Source organism: Vulpes lagopus, chromosome 4 (genome assembly GCF_018345385.1).
Source record: "Vulpes lagopus strain Blue_001 chromosome 4, ASM1834538v1, whole genome shotgun sequence".
NCBI lineage: Eukaryota > Metazoa > Chordata > Mammalia > Carnivora > Canidae > Vulpes > Vulpes lagopus.
This window is the reverse complement of record NC_054827.1, coordinates 98117041-98130977: the sequence shown is the minus strand read 5'-3', so window position 1 is coordinate 98130977 and position 13937 is coordinate 98117041. Positions and strand designations below refer to the sequence as shown.

General features: G+C 39.5%; 1 protein-coding gene across 2 annotated transcripts in view; it reads right to left on the bottom strand.

Moving 5' to 3' along the window:
* MTMR10 (myotubularin related protein 10) overlaps positions 1-13937 on the bottom strand; it is a 54416-nt gene that overhangs the window by 14155 nt on the left and 26324 nt on the right. For both annotated transcript variants that reach the window (XM_041753040.1, XM_041753039.1), the window contains 4 exons: positions 10193-10283; positions 3370-3541; positions 2239-2326; positions 2059-2147 (listed from right to left, as the gene is read on the bottom strand). In XM_041753040.1, the coding sequence (XP_041608974.1) occupies positions 2059-2147; positions 2239-2326; positions 3370-3541; positions 10193-10283 (440 nt within the window). The remainder of the gene's footprint in view (positions 1-2058; positions 2148-2238; positions 2327-3369; positions 3542-10192; positions 10284-13937) is intronic.

The window sequence follows — 13937 nt, the reverse complement described above, 5'->3', positions numbered from 1 at the left end:
AGGCCAAAACCCAAAGGACCAGGAGCCACACAAGATGTGAGGGAAAGTGTTCTAGGCAGAGGGACAGTAGAGGCAAAGGTCCTGTGCTGGACACAAGCTTAGCTGTGGAGAAACCTAGAGAAGACCAGTGGGACTGAGCTGATGTGTCTAAGGAGAAATGGGTGGAGAGAGCTTGGACAACAAAGAGAATCTGTCTTACTTATGAAGGGTGGGACAACTGGAAAAACAAAGGAATTAAAAAAATTCACAGCTTAGTAAAATTCAAAGATTAAAAGTGCTACTGGCTCTAAGGGTTCAGAATGAACTCTCTTCCCAAAGTGCTGTAGGCTCCCCTCTAATAGCAGTACCCCTCCCTAAGCACTTGACCAGCAGACATGGCAGTCAACAGCAGCTTTGGAGCGTGACAGGACAGACAGGTCATCTTCAACGCGACTGAAGTAAAAAATCCATCAGAGATGATCTGAAGGCAGTCACCCTCCTTTGCAGAAAGCTGAAGGGTCATGTGAGGGTCATGTCACTTGACATTTATTTGCTTCAGCAAACATAGCTTTCTTACATATGGTAGTGTGGAAACAAACCTAAGATCTGGCTGTACCAATAACAGAGTGTGATACACAATTTGAGGCTCTCTGAGCTGGGTTTCTAAGATCTGTTCCCTTGTTCTTCATTTATTTAATTAAGTACTGAATAAATATCCAATATGATAGTTATTTCCTGAGTGCTGAATGTATAACGGTGTGCAAATCCAGTCCCTTCAGCTCATGAGTTTACAGCCTAATAGCAAAGACAGGCAATAACCAAGCTAACACACATATACAATTAAGAACTGAGGTAAGAGTTATGAAGAAAACTGAGAGAGCCAAGGAGAACGTATAACTTGAGGACTGATCTAATTGAAGAGGTAAGGGAAAGCTCATCTTTAGGAAGTGATGTTCGAACTGCGATACCAAGAATGAGTAAGTACTGAGTGGGTGGGGTAGAGAGTGCTCAAGGATAAGCATGAAGAAAGGCAACCCAAAAGGGAAGAGCACTGGCAAACGGCAGGAGATGGGAAAGCCCAGGCAAAGTCCATGGGGCCGAGGCCTGGAGCAGCAGGCATGGTACTGGCTGAGACACTAGAGGAAGAAATGAGGGTGCCTGACAACACACTGGGCTCAGAGGGGAGATAGCTGGAGTGGACACACACAGGTTTGTAAGATTTCTAAAGAGTATATGATAGAATTTGATGATGGACTGAATGTGGGTAAGGAAGCGAGAGAGAGAATACATCCAGGGTGATTCATGGGTTTCTGGAGCAGGCTGGGAGAGGGTGTGGTGCCCATATATTGGAGTCTGGCTTTGGACATAATGAAAGGGACTTTGAGATTTCCACACAGAAGATGTCACATCAGAGATATAAATTTGATGGTCACTAAATCCACAGCCATAGGACTTCTCTAGGATGGAAATAGAGAATGGGCAGAAGCAGTGGACAGATTGCCAAGAACCAGGGTTGCAAAACACAGAGTACAGGTGAGAAAGAGGGGCTTCAGGAGAGTGAAAGGAGCAGGGGCCTGGGACTCAGAAGGCTTTAGTGAGAGACAGATCAATAGTGATGCCCACCAACTGATGAATGTCTACTGCTTGAACAACATAGAGATTACTGGTGACTTCAGCAGATGATGCCAAACTTGTTTGTGGAAGCTAATCATTTAAGCTACTGTGACTCTGCAGACCTAACACACTCTGAACTATATGAAAAGTTTGATTTATCCGGAAGTATCTCAACTGGAAATGAATGCACTTTGGAAGTATGATGAGGTGACACTGTTATAGCAAGACATGAACAACTTAAGATCTTTTAGTGTCTTAAAAGCCAAAAGAGTTAAAACTATTTTAGTACAACTTAAATATTAATTTTATGCATTTTTTTCAAAACAGTAATTCTTGCATAGAATATACGGTGCTAATTAATAAAACTCTACCATTTTCCAAGTATTTTCAAGTAGTCAGGAGCTTACTGTACTCATTTATGATAACTAAAAATGTCCAAAGTAACAATGACCATTTCCTGATTACCTCTGGTCAATTTTCCTCTGTTGTAGCACATCTTTTATGAGGGCCATTCGCACAAGAGCACTGCCATTAGAGTGACTCCAGCACCAGAGCTAGGAGGGAAGCAGAGCCTTTACTTAACTGAGTAGAAAAAGAAAAAAAAAAAGACATAGGTTTGAATGAAATCCAACAGACATCACTTACTGGCATCCTTCTTCCAACAAAAGAATGGGAGAAGATCTTCAGATCTTGGTCTGCTAAAGAACTTGGTACTACAAAGTATTCTGGAAGGCTGGAGAGGAAAAAGCAAACCTAACATAAGAGTCCTCTGCTTTAGGCAGGTGCAAATCCCATATATAATTTTTTTTTTAGAAGATTTTATTTATTCATGAGAGACACCACACAGAGAGAGAGAGAGAGAGAGAGATGCAGAGACACAGGCAGAGGGAGAAGCAGGCTCCATTCTATGCAAGGAGCCTGATGTGGGACTCGATCCCCGGTCTCCAGGATCACACCTTGGGCTGCAGGCAGCGCTAAACCGCTGCGCCACCGGGGCTGCCCCCATATATAATTTTTTTTAAAGATTTTATTTATTTATTCATGAGAGAGAGAGGCAGAGACATAGGCAGAGGGAGAAGCAGGCTCCACACAGGGAGCACGACGTGGGACTTGATCCCAGGTCTCCAGGATCATGCCCTGGACCAAAGGCAGCATTAAACCGCTGAGCCACCCGGGCTGCCCCCCATATTAGAATTAAACATGTTTATCTTCATTTAATTTGTACCCTACTTGGTGACCACATGGTAGGCACCACGGAAGACAAGGCGGGCCCTAGGTATCTCCTTCTAAAACATGTGTGATGTGGTTAATTAACACAACTTATGTTTATGGCAGGAGAAAATATCCAAAGGAGATATATGAAATGGTTTCCAAAATGATTAATTTATCAACATGTATTCAGTTTCTGAAAAAACATATCCACCTGTATTCTCTATGGCTAAGGACACAAGGCACACAAGATAAAACCAAACCCAACCCACAAGTCTGCTAAGAAGTTTTAGCTCCTCCCTCTCTCTTCTAACTGTTCTCATCCCCAAAAGACACCCAGACTCTAGGATACTGCCTGGACAGCAATTCCAAGTGGACAGGCTCACTGTGCTGTAAGACAGCCTCCTTTCTCTCTTCTTCCCTTTATCTTTAAAATATTCATGAATGTGCTATTCAAAACAAATATTCCATTCACCATAACTTAAAAGCTATCAGAGAGCAGAGTTTGATGATTATTCATAAGAAGTCATTCCCAGCTATAAATAAGGTTGTTAAAACTGGACTTACCAAGTGGATATCATGTAACCCTCGTTAATAGAACAAACTCTCCACCCGGAAGCACCTGTTCTCTTGATTTCTCGGTCCCAGTCGGAGTATGTTTCAAAGAATGGGGTTTTTTGATTGCTGCCACCAACAGCTCCACTGCCACCTCCTGAGGGTATTCCGTTAATTTTAGTGGCTACAAGAAAAAGCAATATTGTTAGTTTTGTTTCAATGGTCACATTTCACATTTCGTCCCACATTTCCCCTTCTCTCTTGGCACCTCCTTAGTCAGGAACACACTTGGACGGGACATCTCCTCCCTGTCTTTCAAGTCTCTCCAAGATGTTCCTACTGTTCCCAGCAGTCCTGAGAAAGAGGTGGCCCTCCTCTTGTCAGAAGAATTCACTTTGTTTTATCCTTATCTAGCTCTTTCCTGACTCCTTCAGCATCACTTAGTTTCTCTGTCCTTCTACTTGGCTCTATCTCTTCTGCCTTCAAACACAAACAGGTCACCTGGACTTTGAAAAGACTTTCATTTGACCAAACCACCACTACTCCACCTATGAATTTGACCAAACTGCACCACTACTCCATGCTATACATTTTTTCCTCTTCTGTTACTAACCACCTTCCCAAATGATGAACAATGCCTACTGCCCAGATTTTCTCCTTTTCAATGGTCTTCTATCTCTACTATTCCACAGAAACCACTCACGAGCCTTGCTCATCCCCCTGCCCTAAACTGTGGGGTAAATTCAAGTCATGCTTATTTTTTCCACACGTTTTTGCCTGAAACAATGAATGCTTCCAATCATCTGTTCTTGACCAAATCTTTCATCCTTTTAATACTGACACCTCAACTCTCTTCTATGGCTTATTATAAAATTCTTGGTCTCATAACAGTCCATTTTCCTTTGAAAAGTTCACAAGGTTTCCTTATACTCCACCAGAGGGCCACTTTTATCTGGGGATTTCAGCCTGAATATCCTTAGCAAGAAGCCCTCTCTCGCCAAGGAAGGCTGCTATCCTCTGGGACATAGGCACAACCTCAGGAAGGCCTGCAGAATGACCCAAGGGAAGGAAAGCATATCAGCAGTCAGTGTGATCTACCCTGGCAATCTGGAGAGACAGATGGCACAATCTTTCCTGGTCCTGTGTTTCACAGCTGCAGGCTGCAACGGTGGCAAGAGTCCCGCCTGACATCCCTGACATGATGTTCTCCAGGACTCAAATCAGCCTGCAGCCTGCCATGGGACACAATTCCCCAAAATCATGCTTTCATGATGCTATACCCTTTTCCCAAACTTCCCGTTATGCTCATTTTCCAACTTCCTCAAGCAAACCTAAATGGTTTTGCTTAAAAAGCCCTTAGATAATCAACCTGACCTTTCATTATGGCCTAACCCCCATTCTCCCCTGAAGCCAAGGAAACCCCTTCATTATCCCATGAACATGCCATGCCCATTTCTGTGGACCATTTATTAGCACCTAGTACAGCACAGTTTTTTTCTGAGAACCTCCAAGGTGCGAAGGCCTGAAAACTTAAAAATGGTAAGGTTTTATCTCTATTTTCAAAGTGCCAACAAGACAGTGGCGGGTAAGTTCAGCACCAGTCACACTGAGCTGGATGTACAAGCGTACTGAGAGCACAGAGGATGACAACCCTAACGCTCACTGGAGATGAAGGCCTCAGGACCTGACTACATCTGAATAGAGACTTGGGGAGTGAGCCAAATGTTGCTAGATGGCTGGTAAAAAGGAGGTAGGCATGCTGGGCAAAGCAGAACATAAAAAACATGGTATAATTGTATTAAAATCAAGTAATGAAATACAGCTAGAGCATTGGGAATGCAAGGGGTGGTGGAAGAGAGGCTGGAAAATTAGATGGGGCCAAGACTCTTGGTCTGCGCTGCCCCAAGGAGTAGCCATTAGCCACATGTGCTATTTAAGTTGAAACAAAACAAAATAAAATAATGCAGGTCCTCAGTTGTACCAGCCATACTTCCAGTGCTCAACAGGCACACGTGGCTAGTGGCTCCTATGCTGGACAATGCAGATGAGAGAACACTGCCCTCCCTGGGTCTCATGCACCATGCTAGGAATTTTGAATTTTATACTTCAAGTGGCATCAGAATTACCCAGTGATTCTGATTTCAGTAGAGCTTGTTTAATATGAAAATGCTAAAGCCAAGCACATATCCTGGAGTGCCACTCCATCTCAGATCCTTCTCCAGAGTAACTATAACCAGAAAGTATGTTGAGGAACCTGGGAACTGTAATCTCTATAGGATGCAGAATTCCCAGGCAACTGTGACTTTATACACAGTGTTCCAGAGCACCAAAACCCACAGAAAGCTATTCAACATTAAAAATGTAAGTAATTCATCATATGATCAAATTGAAGGGGAAAAAAAAAAAAAACCATATGATCAGTTCTGAGTGTAGAAAACATTTGATCAAGTTCAATACCTACTCACAATTTTAAAAAACAAACTTCAGGAAATTGGGAATAAAAGGGAAATTCCTACTTGATAAAGGGTAATTACCAGAAACACACAGTAAATATCTTCATCAAAATCCGGAACAGAAATAATGCCTGCTATCCTGATTACTATTCAACATTGTACCAAAGGTCCTTGCCACACAATGAGACAACTACCACCAAAAAAAGAAGTATAAAGAGCACAGTCTCAATTTTTAAAGAGCTATGAAAATAGTTTGACAGGATACTCTCAGCTAGGAGTCTAGAACTGAGTACTTTTGAATGTTTTGAAGTTACTTTATTAATAAACTAGGCTGAGAACATGTAGTTTATGAGATTGTTTCTCTGGCAAGATTCAGTCTCAGTATCTAACTACAAAAAAGACAAATTTTCTGAATATCGGATGAGAAAAGCTATAGGATATTGAACTATTTACTATTGTACTGGTTTTGGTTGTTGAAAACCTGTCCATTTCCCAACAAGTAGGACTGTTATATGTTCTACATTTTCTTCTGTGAGAACTTATTAGAGAATGTGTAGCAGATACTAATCTGGCATTAAAGAGCCTGGAAATTCTAATGCTATCCAGAAAGTCCCAAAGCCCTAATGCCTGTGGCCTGCTCTACAAGTGGATTACTAATGGGTGCAGCAACAGACTGGCAAAACAGTCATCTCAGGAAGATCCAGCTCCTCTGAGAGTTAGTTACCTACTTTAGGACAGCTCCTCAGCCAACTGAAAGTGAAAACTAGATAGTGAGCATTCCTGATCTTGGCTTTTTTTAAAGTTATTTATCTGAGAGTGAGCAAGAGTGAGACAAATGCACAGATTGGGGACGGGTGGGAAGGGCAGTGGGGAGAGGGAGAGAGAGAATCCTCAAGCATGACTTCTGCTAAGGGCAGAGCCCAGCATGGGTCTCCAATCCCAGGACACTGAGATCATGACCTGAACTAAAATCAAGAGTTGCATGCGCTCAACCAACGAGTCACGCAGGTGCCCCTCCTTGGCTATCTTCTCTGACAGTTTAAAAGTCTAATCCCATGCTATGCTGAAATTAACTAGTCCCATCTATATTTAGAATGGTCTCAAGCAACAGCAAAGACAATAAAAGTGGTTAACATACCAGAAGAAAGCCTATCGCCTTTATGATACTGCTGAAATCAGAAGTCATAAAGGACGACAAGGGTAAAAAGAGAGCTGTGATATTAAGTGCAACAGGTTGAGTCAATGGCTGTAACCGGGAGATCTGTTGGGCCTGGGGCAGACCTGGGATGGCTGCCTTTTAAAAGATCCTCCAGGAATTCTGATACAGGAAGTTGGCTGGGAGCCACTAGTATTCAAGAGACAGAAGGATCAATCACAACCATGTATAGCTACACTGAGAAACTTAAAAGAACTGACAGGCAACAAACTTTAAAAATTTCTAGTTTCAAATGGACTATGTTCTCTGTAAGTGGTTTTCAAATAAGCATTTAATGGAAAATCTAATACCAAGGCCTATGTTAATAAAAAGGATAAAATAACAAAATAAACCACCGAGAACGTACATTTTCTGCTGTGGGTCTACTACATGATACCTTGAGATTACGAAATAGCATTTGAAAGTTCGATGTCTGCCATGGAATAGAGCTGCTAACACTGAGGCTACAGGTAACTTTATGAAGTTTTCTTTCTTTTTTTTTTTTGGTGTGGGGGGGGGGGGGGGCAGAGGGAGAGAGAATCTTAAATAGATCCATGCCCAGGACAGAGCCTGATGTGAGGCTCGATCTCACCATGCTGAGATCATGACTAGAGCTGAAATCAAGAGCTGGACTGAGCTTAACTGACTGAGGTGCCCAGGTGCCCCAACTTCATGAGGTTTTCAATTCTTCAGACTGGAGGCATAATCTGAATCTTTGATTTTTATCACAAAGATGAAGCTGTACTTTTGGGACATTATTTGCCTGATAATAACCTGACCAATGAAAGCAGTCCTTGTGGTTTCTTCCAAATTAAAGAAGAAAAAAACCAGAACCTCTGTGCTTATCTGTGCCAGTACCTCCCACATTGTTCCTGGGGGAGGTATGCCTCGTTGCTTTACTTTGGGATCCTCGCAGAAGTACCTGGATGAGTGGTGAGCTATGCAGAGAAGGTGTTTTCACTCAAGGGATTATGAACTTGGAAGAAAACCTCTGAGTGCCAAAGGCCATCTAAAAGAGTCTTTCCTTAGATAACTGCAGGGGACATCTTCTAACTTCAGATCTTATTTGTGGAAACAGCTTTGTCACCTACCTGCCTGCAAAAAGGACTTCTTTATTCTTTAATCCAGCCAATGAATCAAGGTGGCATCCAGAAGTTCAAGAGTGGATTATTGGGCATCTTTCACTCACAAATTAATGAATTCTGACTGCAGTGTGTGGAAATTTCAGGCTTCTTTTGATCTTAAGGATGCAGTTTATGCTTCTGCAACAGCACGGAAGGATATTAAAGGGTGTTACCCTAGAAGGAATCTTAACAAAACTCTGGCCAAGTTTTAGGTTTATGAAGTACCTGTCAAAGGAGGAAGTGAGTGAAGGATGTAATGAAAAAAGTGTTCCTGAATATTTTAAGTATTAATTACCAAATTTTATTAACAAGCTATATATAAGAAGACACAGAACTGACTGATGTAAATAAGAAAACCCAGTAGTAGAAGAGCAATGTGTTGAATAACTATTTAAAGTATTATTAACCCAGAGATGCCCACAAGGAATGGATGAAGAAAACTGAAAAGTAACTGGAGCAGGCATCAGGTTCCCAAACACATAATGGAGTTTACTGCATTCACTGAGCTCAAGTCATTATGTTACTTCAGAAATCATGGATCTATATTGTGGACAGAATCATTTCTATTAGAAAAAAATAGCATCAGGAATTGATCTGTATCATAAACAAATTTAAGTGGGACTCAAAGACTCTTTCTTATAACTCCTGGACCTCCCGGAATTTTCATTTCAGCTACTCTCTTGCAAGTGTGGGTGAGGATCTTATTGAAAATAACCTTGATGATCATGGTCTGTAGCTTTATGATAGTCCAAAGAAATATTCACCTAATGAGTAGTGGAGGATCTACAACACTTTTATGTTTAGACAATATGTTAATTTTATAATTTATATTAAGAAATAAACTTAAAAAGTTAATTTTATTTTGCTCAAGCATAAGTTACAATTGGTTACATTTTGATAGTTAACAAATGTTTTGTTATCCAATTTCTATAAATACAGCACATATGATAAAAGCTACTCTTCCTGCAAAGCATGACTTTCACATACCATCTCTATGGTGTTTACAAGTATCTTTTAAAGTAGTGAAAATATACTTATACCAAGTGCACCTACAGATACTCCGTACTGTTCCTATATTTTAATGTATTTACAATATAGTGATACTCAAATATGCTTTTATTATATAGATTATTTAAATTACCATAATATGTTTTGAGGTAATAAAATGAAAGACCAGTACAATTAATTTGAAAGATCCCTGTCCAGACTATGCTGGGGTGAACTGATCTTTCACTGTAAATATGTAACTGATTTATTCTTCTTCCTTAATAGTGGGAGAACTCATGTCTCAGTAGGTAGAGTTAATGTGTGGCCCCTAATTTCCAAGGGGCTAATATGAAACATGTTTTTCCTCTATCCTTTTATTTTTTTAAATGGCTGATTAAAATTACATTTGCATATAAGAAATATACAGAATTACATCATCATCTGGAATTTTCCTTGGTGATGTCATCACTGAGTAATTACATACTCAGTATATGAACAATACTATTTTACTTTTACAAAAACTGCTTAGAATATACTTGTCCTTAAGACAAATGGCTCCTCTTCCTTTTTGTCAATCTAATTCAGAAACATAAAGTCAATATTTTGATGAGGTCAATCAATGATGATCTCTCCACTAAAAAGTTTAATCACTTTAGCTTTTGCATGAAATCACACTATGCCAGAAAAGATCATGCATCTCAAATATCTTTTAATTTTCTGCTTGTTTTCTTAAAATATAACATCATTTCAACTCAAGCTATCAATTAAAGTGGGTTCGAGAAGGGGAAATCTTTTCTTCACCATAAAAAATAAAAGCCAGAGACTGTGGTTTAGTAAAAGACCTGACATGATTCCTATAAGCCTATGTTTATAGCTGCTTACAGATTCTTCCTCGTCACTTTCTGAGAAATGATCTAAGAAATATTGTCTCTTTTAGTATATAGTGCTTTCTTCTTTAGCAGTTATAAAGCTAGTAATTCTACCATTGTTAAAACTCATATACTTGGAAGCCTCTGATAAACATAAAACTTATACAATGTAAAGTTAATCACAATATTTAATATTTTCATATTTACCTGAATTGTGGTATTTTTTCCCAACATATTCAAATGCAAAGAGTAGCTGGAGGTCTGTTGGCTGGGAATAATGAGCTATTGCAAGGCATACCTAGGAAAAATTCTACATTTAGAATTTGATTTTAACACACTTATTTAAATGAAATGTACAATAAGGCCTTGATTATTGGGACCATAATCTTGGGTGGGGCAGTGATCACAGATACTTATTTACATGTTTTTTTCTGTTGACCCTAGACTGTGAAAGAGCTCCTTAAGGCCAGGTTTCTCATTCAGTGTTGGGCCCCCAGGACACTGTTTATAAGCTTTTGTGAGTATATGGTAAGTATTCAGTAAGTGTTTGCTGAGTTGAATTTTAACAGCAAATTAATTTTATTCAAATAAAGAAACTTGAAACCTAAAGACGCATTCTCCTAAAAGGCAGCAACATATATATATATATATATATATATGTATATATATATATATATATATATACTCCTAAAGAAAGGATTAAAAAGTTTCATTTTTGGTGGACTATAATGATTTAATACAGGAATCTGGAAGGCTTAATGTAAGGTATGAAATTTTAACATTCATACCTCATGTATTAAAAAAAAATCTAGCCTAATAGAAAAGCTATTATCACAAAAAATGAAAATTAGCAACAAACCCAAAATATAGGATGGCTCAAAGAGGTACAAACACACACACACACACACACACACACACAAACTCACAAACACACACAAAATTGAGAGGCATGGGCCTCTCAATTGAACAGATCAGGGCTTGAATCCTAGGGTCTACCAAACACTTGCCCTGTAAGTGGTATGAAATCAGTTCATCTCTTGGAGTCTAAGTGTATGCAACTATAAAATGAAGAGAATACCTATGGCTACATTAAGGACTAATAATCTTAATGCACACCTGGCCTCTGCAAAACCTCCACACATGGAAATATAGTTGATATTACTCCCAACTGCTGCTGGAGGGAAGGAAGCAGACAGTGCTCTATGTTTACAACGCCCTGGACTAGACTTCTGCAGAAAACACTCTTAAATGATCAGAGCAGAAAGGAAATTTAAGACATATGCAAGGAGAGAAGAGAAGATCTTCCTTAAAAACATTAAAAAGCAGTGAGCCAGAGCGATATACTTTTGACAGTGAGTGAGCAGGAAAAGTTTAGTTAATGATTAGTCCATGTCAATTAGTGGTGTTTGAGATGGGTTAATGCAAATCCTACTTAATGGGTAACTATGTGTCAAGTTCTTGTTTAAAAGATATTTTAAAAGTCTTTTATAGAATAAATGTTTCCTGTCTTACTAAATTAGAATATACATACAAATAAGAGGACACAGGTTATCACTAGTTTTAGATTGACTAAAAATAATAACCAAAGGTTTTTGAAACTTTTATATAATACCTCAATTTTCTTGATGACTACAAGGAGAGCTTTCTAAGACTGTCTCACCTATGCAATTAGGACCCAGTAATCTACATTCCCATCCCTAATCTGTCCAACAGTCTTCCTTAAGGAGATGCTTCCAGCAGCAAAACTACTGAAATCTGTACCTTGAAGAAGTCCTTGACTTTCTGTTCCTTTGGGCACTATATTTAGTTTAAAAACTTTGTTGTACTTTTCTCAAGATTATCTTTCATTTTTGTTCCATTTCTCTACACTGCCACAGCCATATTCTTTTTTTTTTTTTCCACAGCCATATTCTTAAGCCATACTCACCTTCTGGCATCTCTGTGGGCCTCCCTACATTCTGCAAAAAAAATTCACAATGCCTAAGGATTCCCTTCTGAAGATGAAATTTGGACCAATAACTTTGCTTACCAGGTAAGCTGCTGGCTTTCTGAGATACCTACCTAATAAAAGAAATCTCATTCCTGATTCTTCATCAAACTGGCTCTCCTTTACCGGACATCCCTTTCTTTCCCAATATTCCCTCAGTGGTCTTCTGTCGGAGAACAACATACTTGCACATACTGTGCTTGCCTTACATCCGGCCACCTCCTCTGCCACACTCTGCCTGGGAAATTCTCCACTACTCAGCCAACTACACTGTCACTGAAACTACCACCTCTGTTCAACTCCAATCTCTTCACAGGCCTTCCCTGACCAAGCCGATTTTACAGTATTAACTGTAGAAACCCTTCTGTTCTCTGTGAATAACAACCACTCTGATATAAAGTGTCTCTTCAGTTAGCTGTGCTTGTAGAGCTGAATGCATTTGAGAGTATTCATGAAATAGTTTGGAGTGTAGATAAAAAGGGCATAGGGATTCTTCATTTTACTTCCACCATTAAATGCAATCCCTCAAGGGTAGATGCTGCCTCTGTCATTCATTTGACAGATACTTCCTGTGCATCTAACCGTGTCCAGAGCCTGGGGCTACAGCAATGAACAACATAGATGCAGATCCCCAGCCTCACGAAGCTTACATTCTAGGAGGGAAGACAGATAAAAGATAAAAAAGAACAACTACAGTAAGGGAGCTCATTAAAGGAAAAAAAAAAATGTCCAGCAGGAAGGGATATGAAGTGTTATGGTGAGACAAGAAGGGAGGAGGTTAATAATTTAGAGAAGGAGAGAGACCAGGAAAAACCTCTCTGTGCAGGGTGAAGACCTGAAGACTTCTGCATTTTTGCTCTCCTTAGTAGCTTTCTGAAGGTGCTCTGTGCACCACAGCAGCTGCACTAAAGATACTAGTTGACAAAATTATTAACATAGTAAGGAAAATGCTCTAAGCCAATGGAATGAGCATATAACATTTTCAAAGCAGCCACGGGCCTACTTTACACAAAAGAAATTCATAGATTATTGATTATGTATGGAGTATGTTGTTTACCGCTACAAAGCAAAAAACAAAGTTTATCTGCTAGGCAAAACCAATGTAGCCTATTTTAAAAAGTCCGTAAGAACAGTACAACATCACATTTATAAAGGTTAGAAAACAGATCAGTATATCTAATAGCATCTCCATTGCAAGAAGACTATAAGCAATCTTGTGAAACCTAAATGGTTTAATCACCAGCACAACAGCTGATTAGAGTGGGGGCAGGGGACACAGACCTTGAACTAAAGCTGGCACTGAGTAGTGTAATTAGAAGTGTGGACCACTTAGTTCTAAGTAACTTAAGGGGCGTCTTTAGGAACCCAGATAAAGGCACATACTGCTTACGCTATCTGGGTCACAGCCATTCTGTTATGTAGGACATTTTGAGAAGGAAAGCCAAGAATCCTCTCCCTCAAGCTTTTCCATACACACTCTTTAAAAAGCTTATGTCCACATTCTTAGCTTCCATCACTAAGAGCTTGAAAGATTTTAAAAAGTAGGTCTCATTTTCATGTAAAATTATTCTAATTTTGCAATGTACTCCATAAACATTAAAATTTTTAGAAAAACTCTACATCTTTAAAAATTGCTTCTGCCCTGGCTATCAAGGGAATGAAGAATATCTTGGTACTAAAGACATTAAGTTATGGTAAATAGTTAATTTACTGGAGGAAGAAAAGTAAACACTTTTGAAATGATTTTTGGACCAGGACTGATCTTGTGGACAGAAGCCAGAAGTACCCACAGTTGGTTTCTCTTCTAAGACCAGCTGGGGGTGCAGCACTGGAGAAGCTCTAACCTCATCAAGTTCCAGCACACTGGCAAACAAAACTGGTTTCCTATATTTTTGTGGTTTGAAAGCCACCAAGGAGTAGTCTCAGATTCAAAGCAAAAAAAAAAAAAAAAAAAAAAAAAAGAAT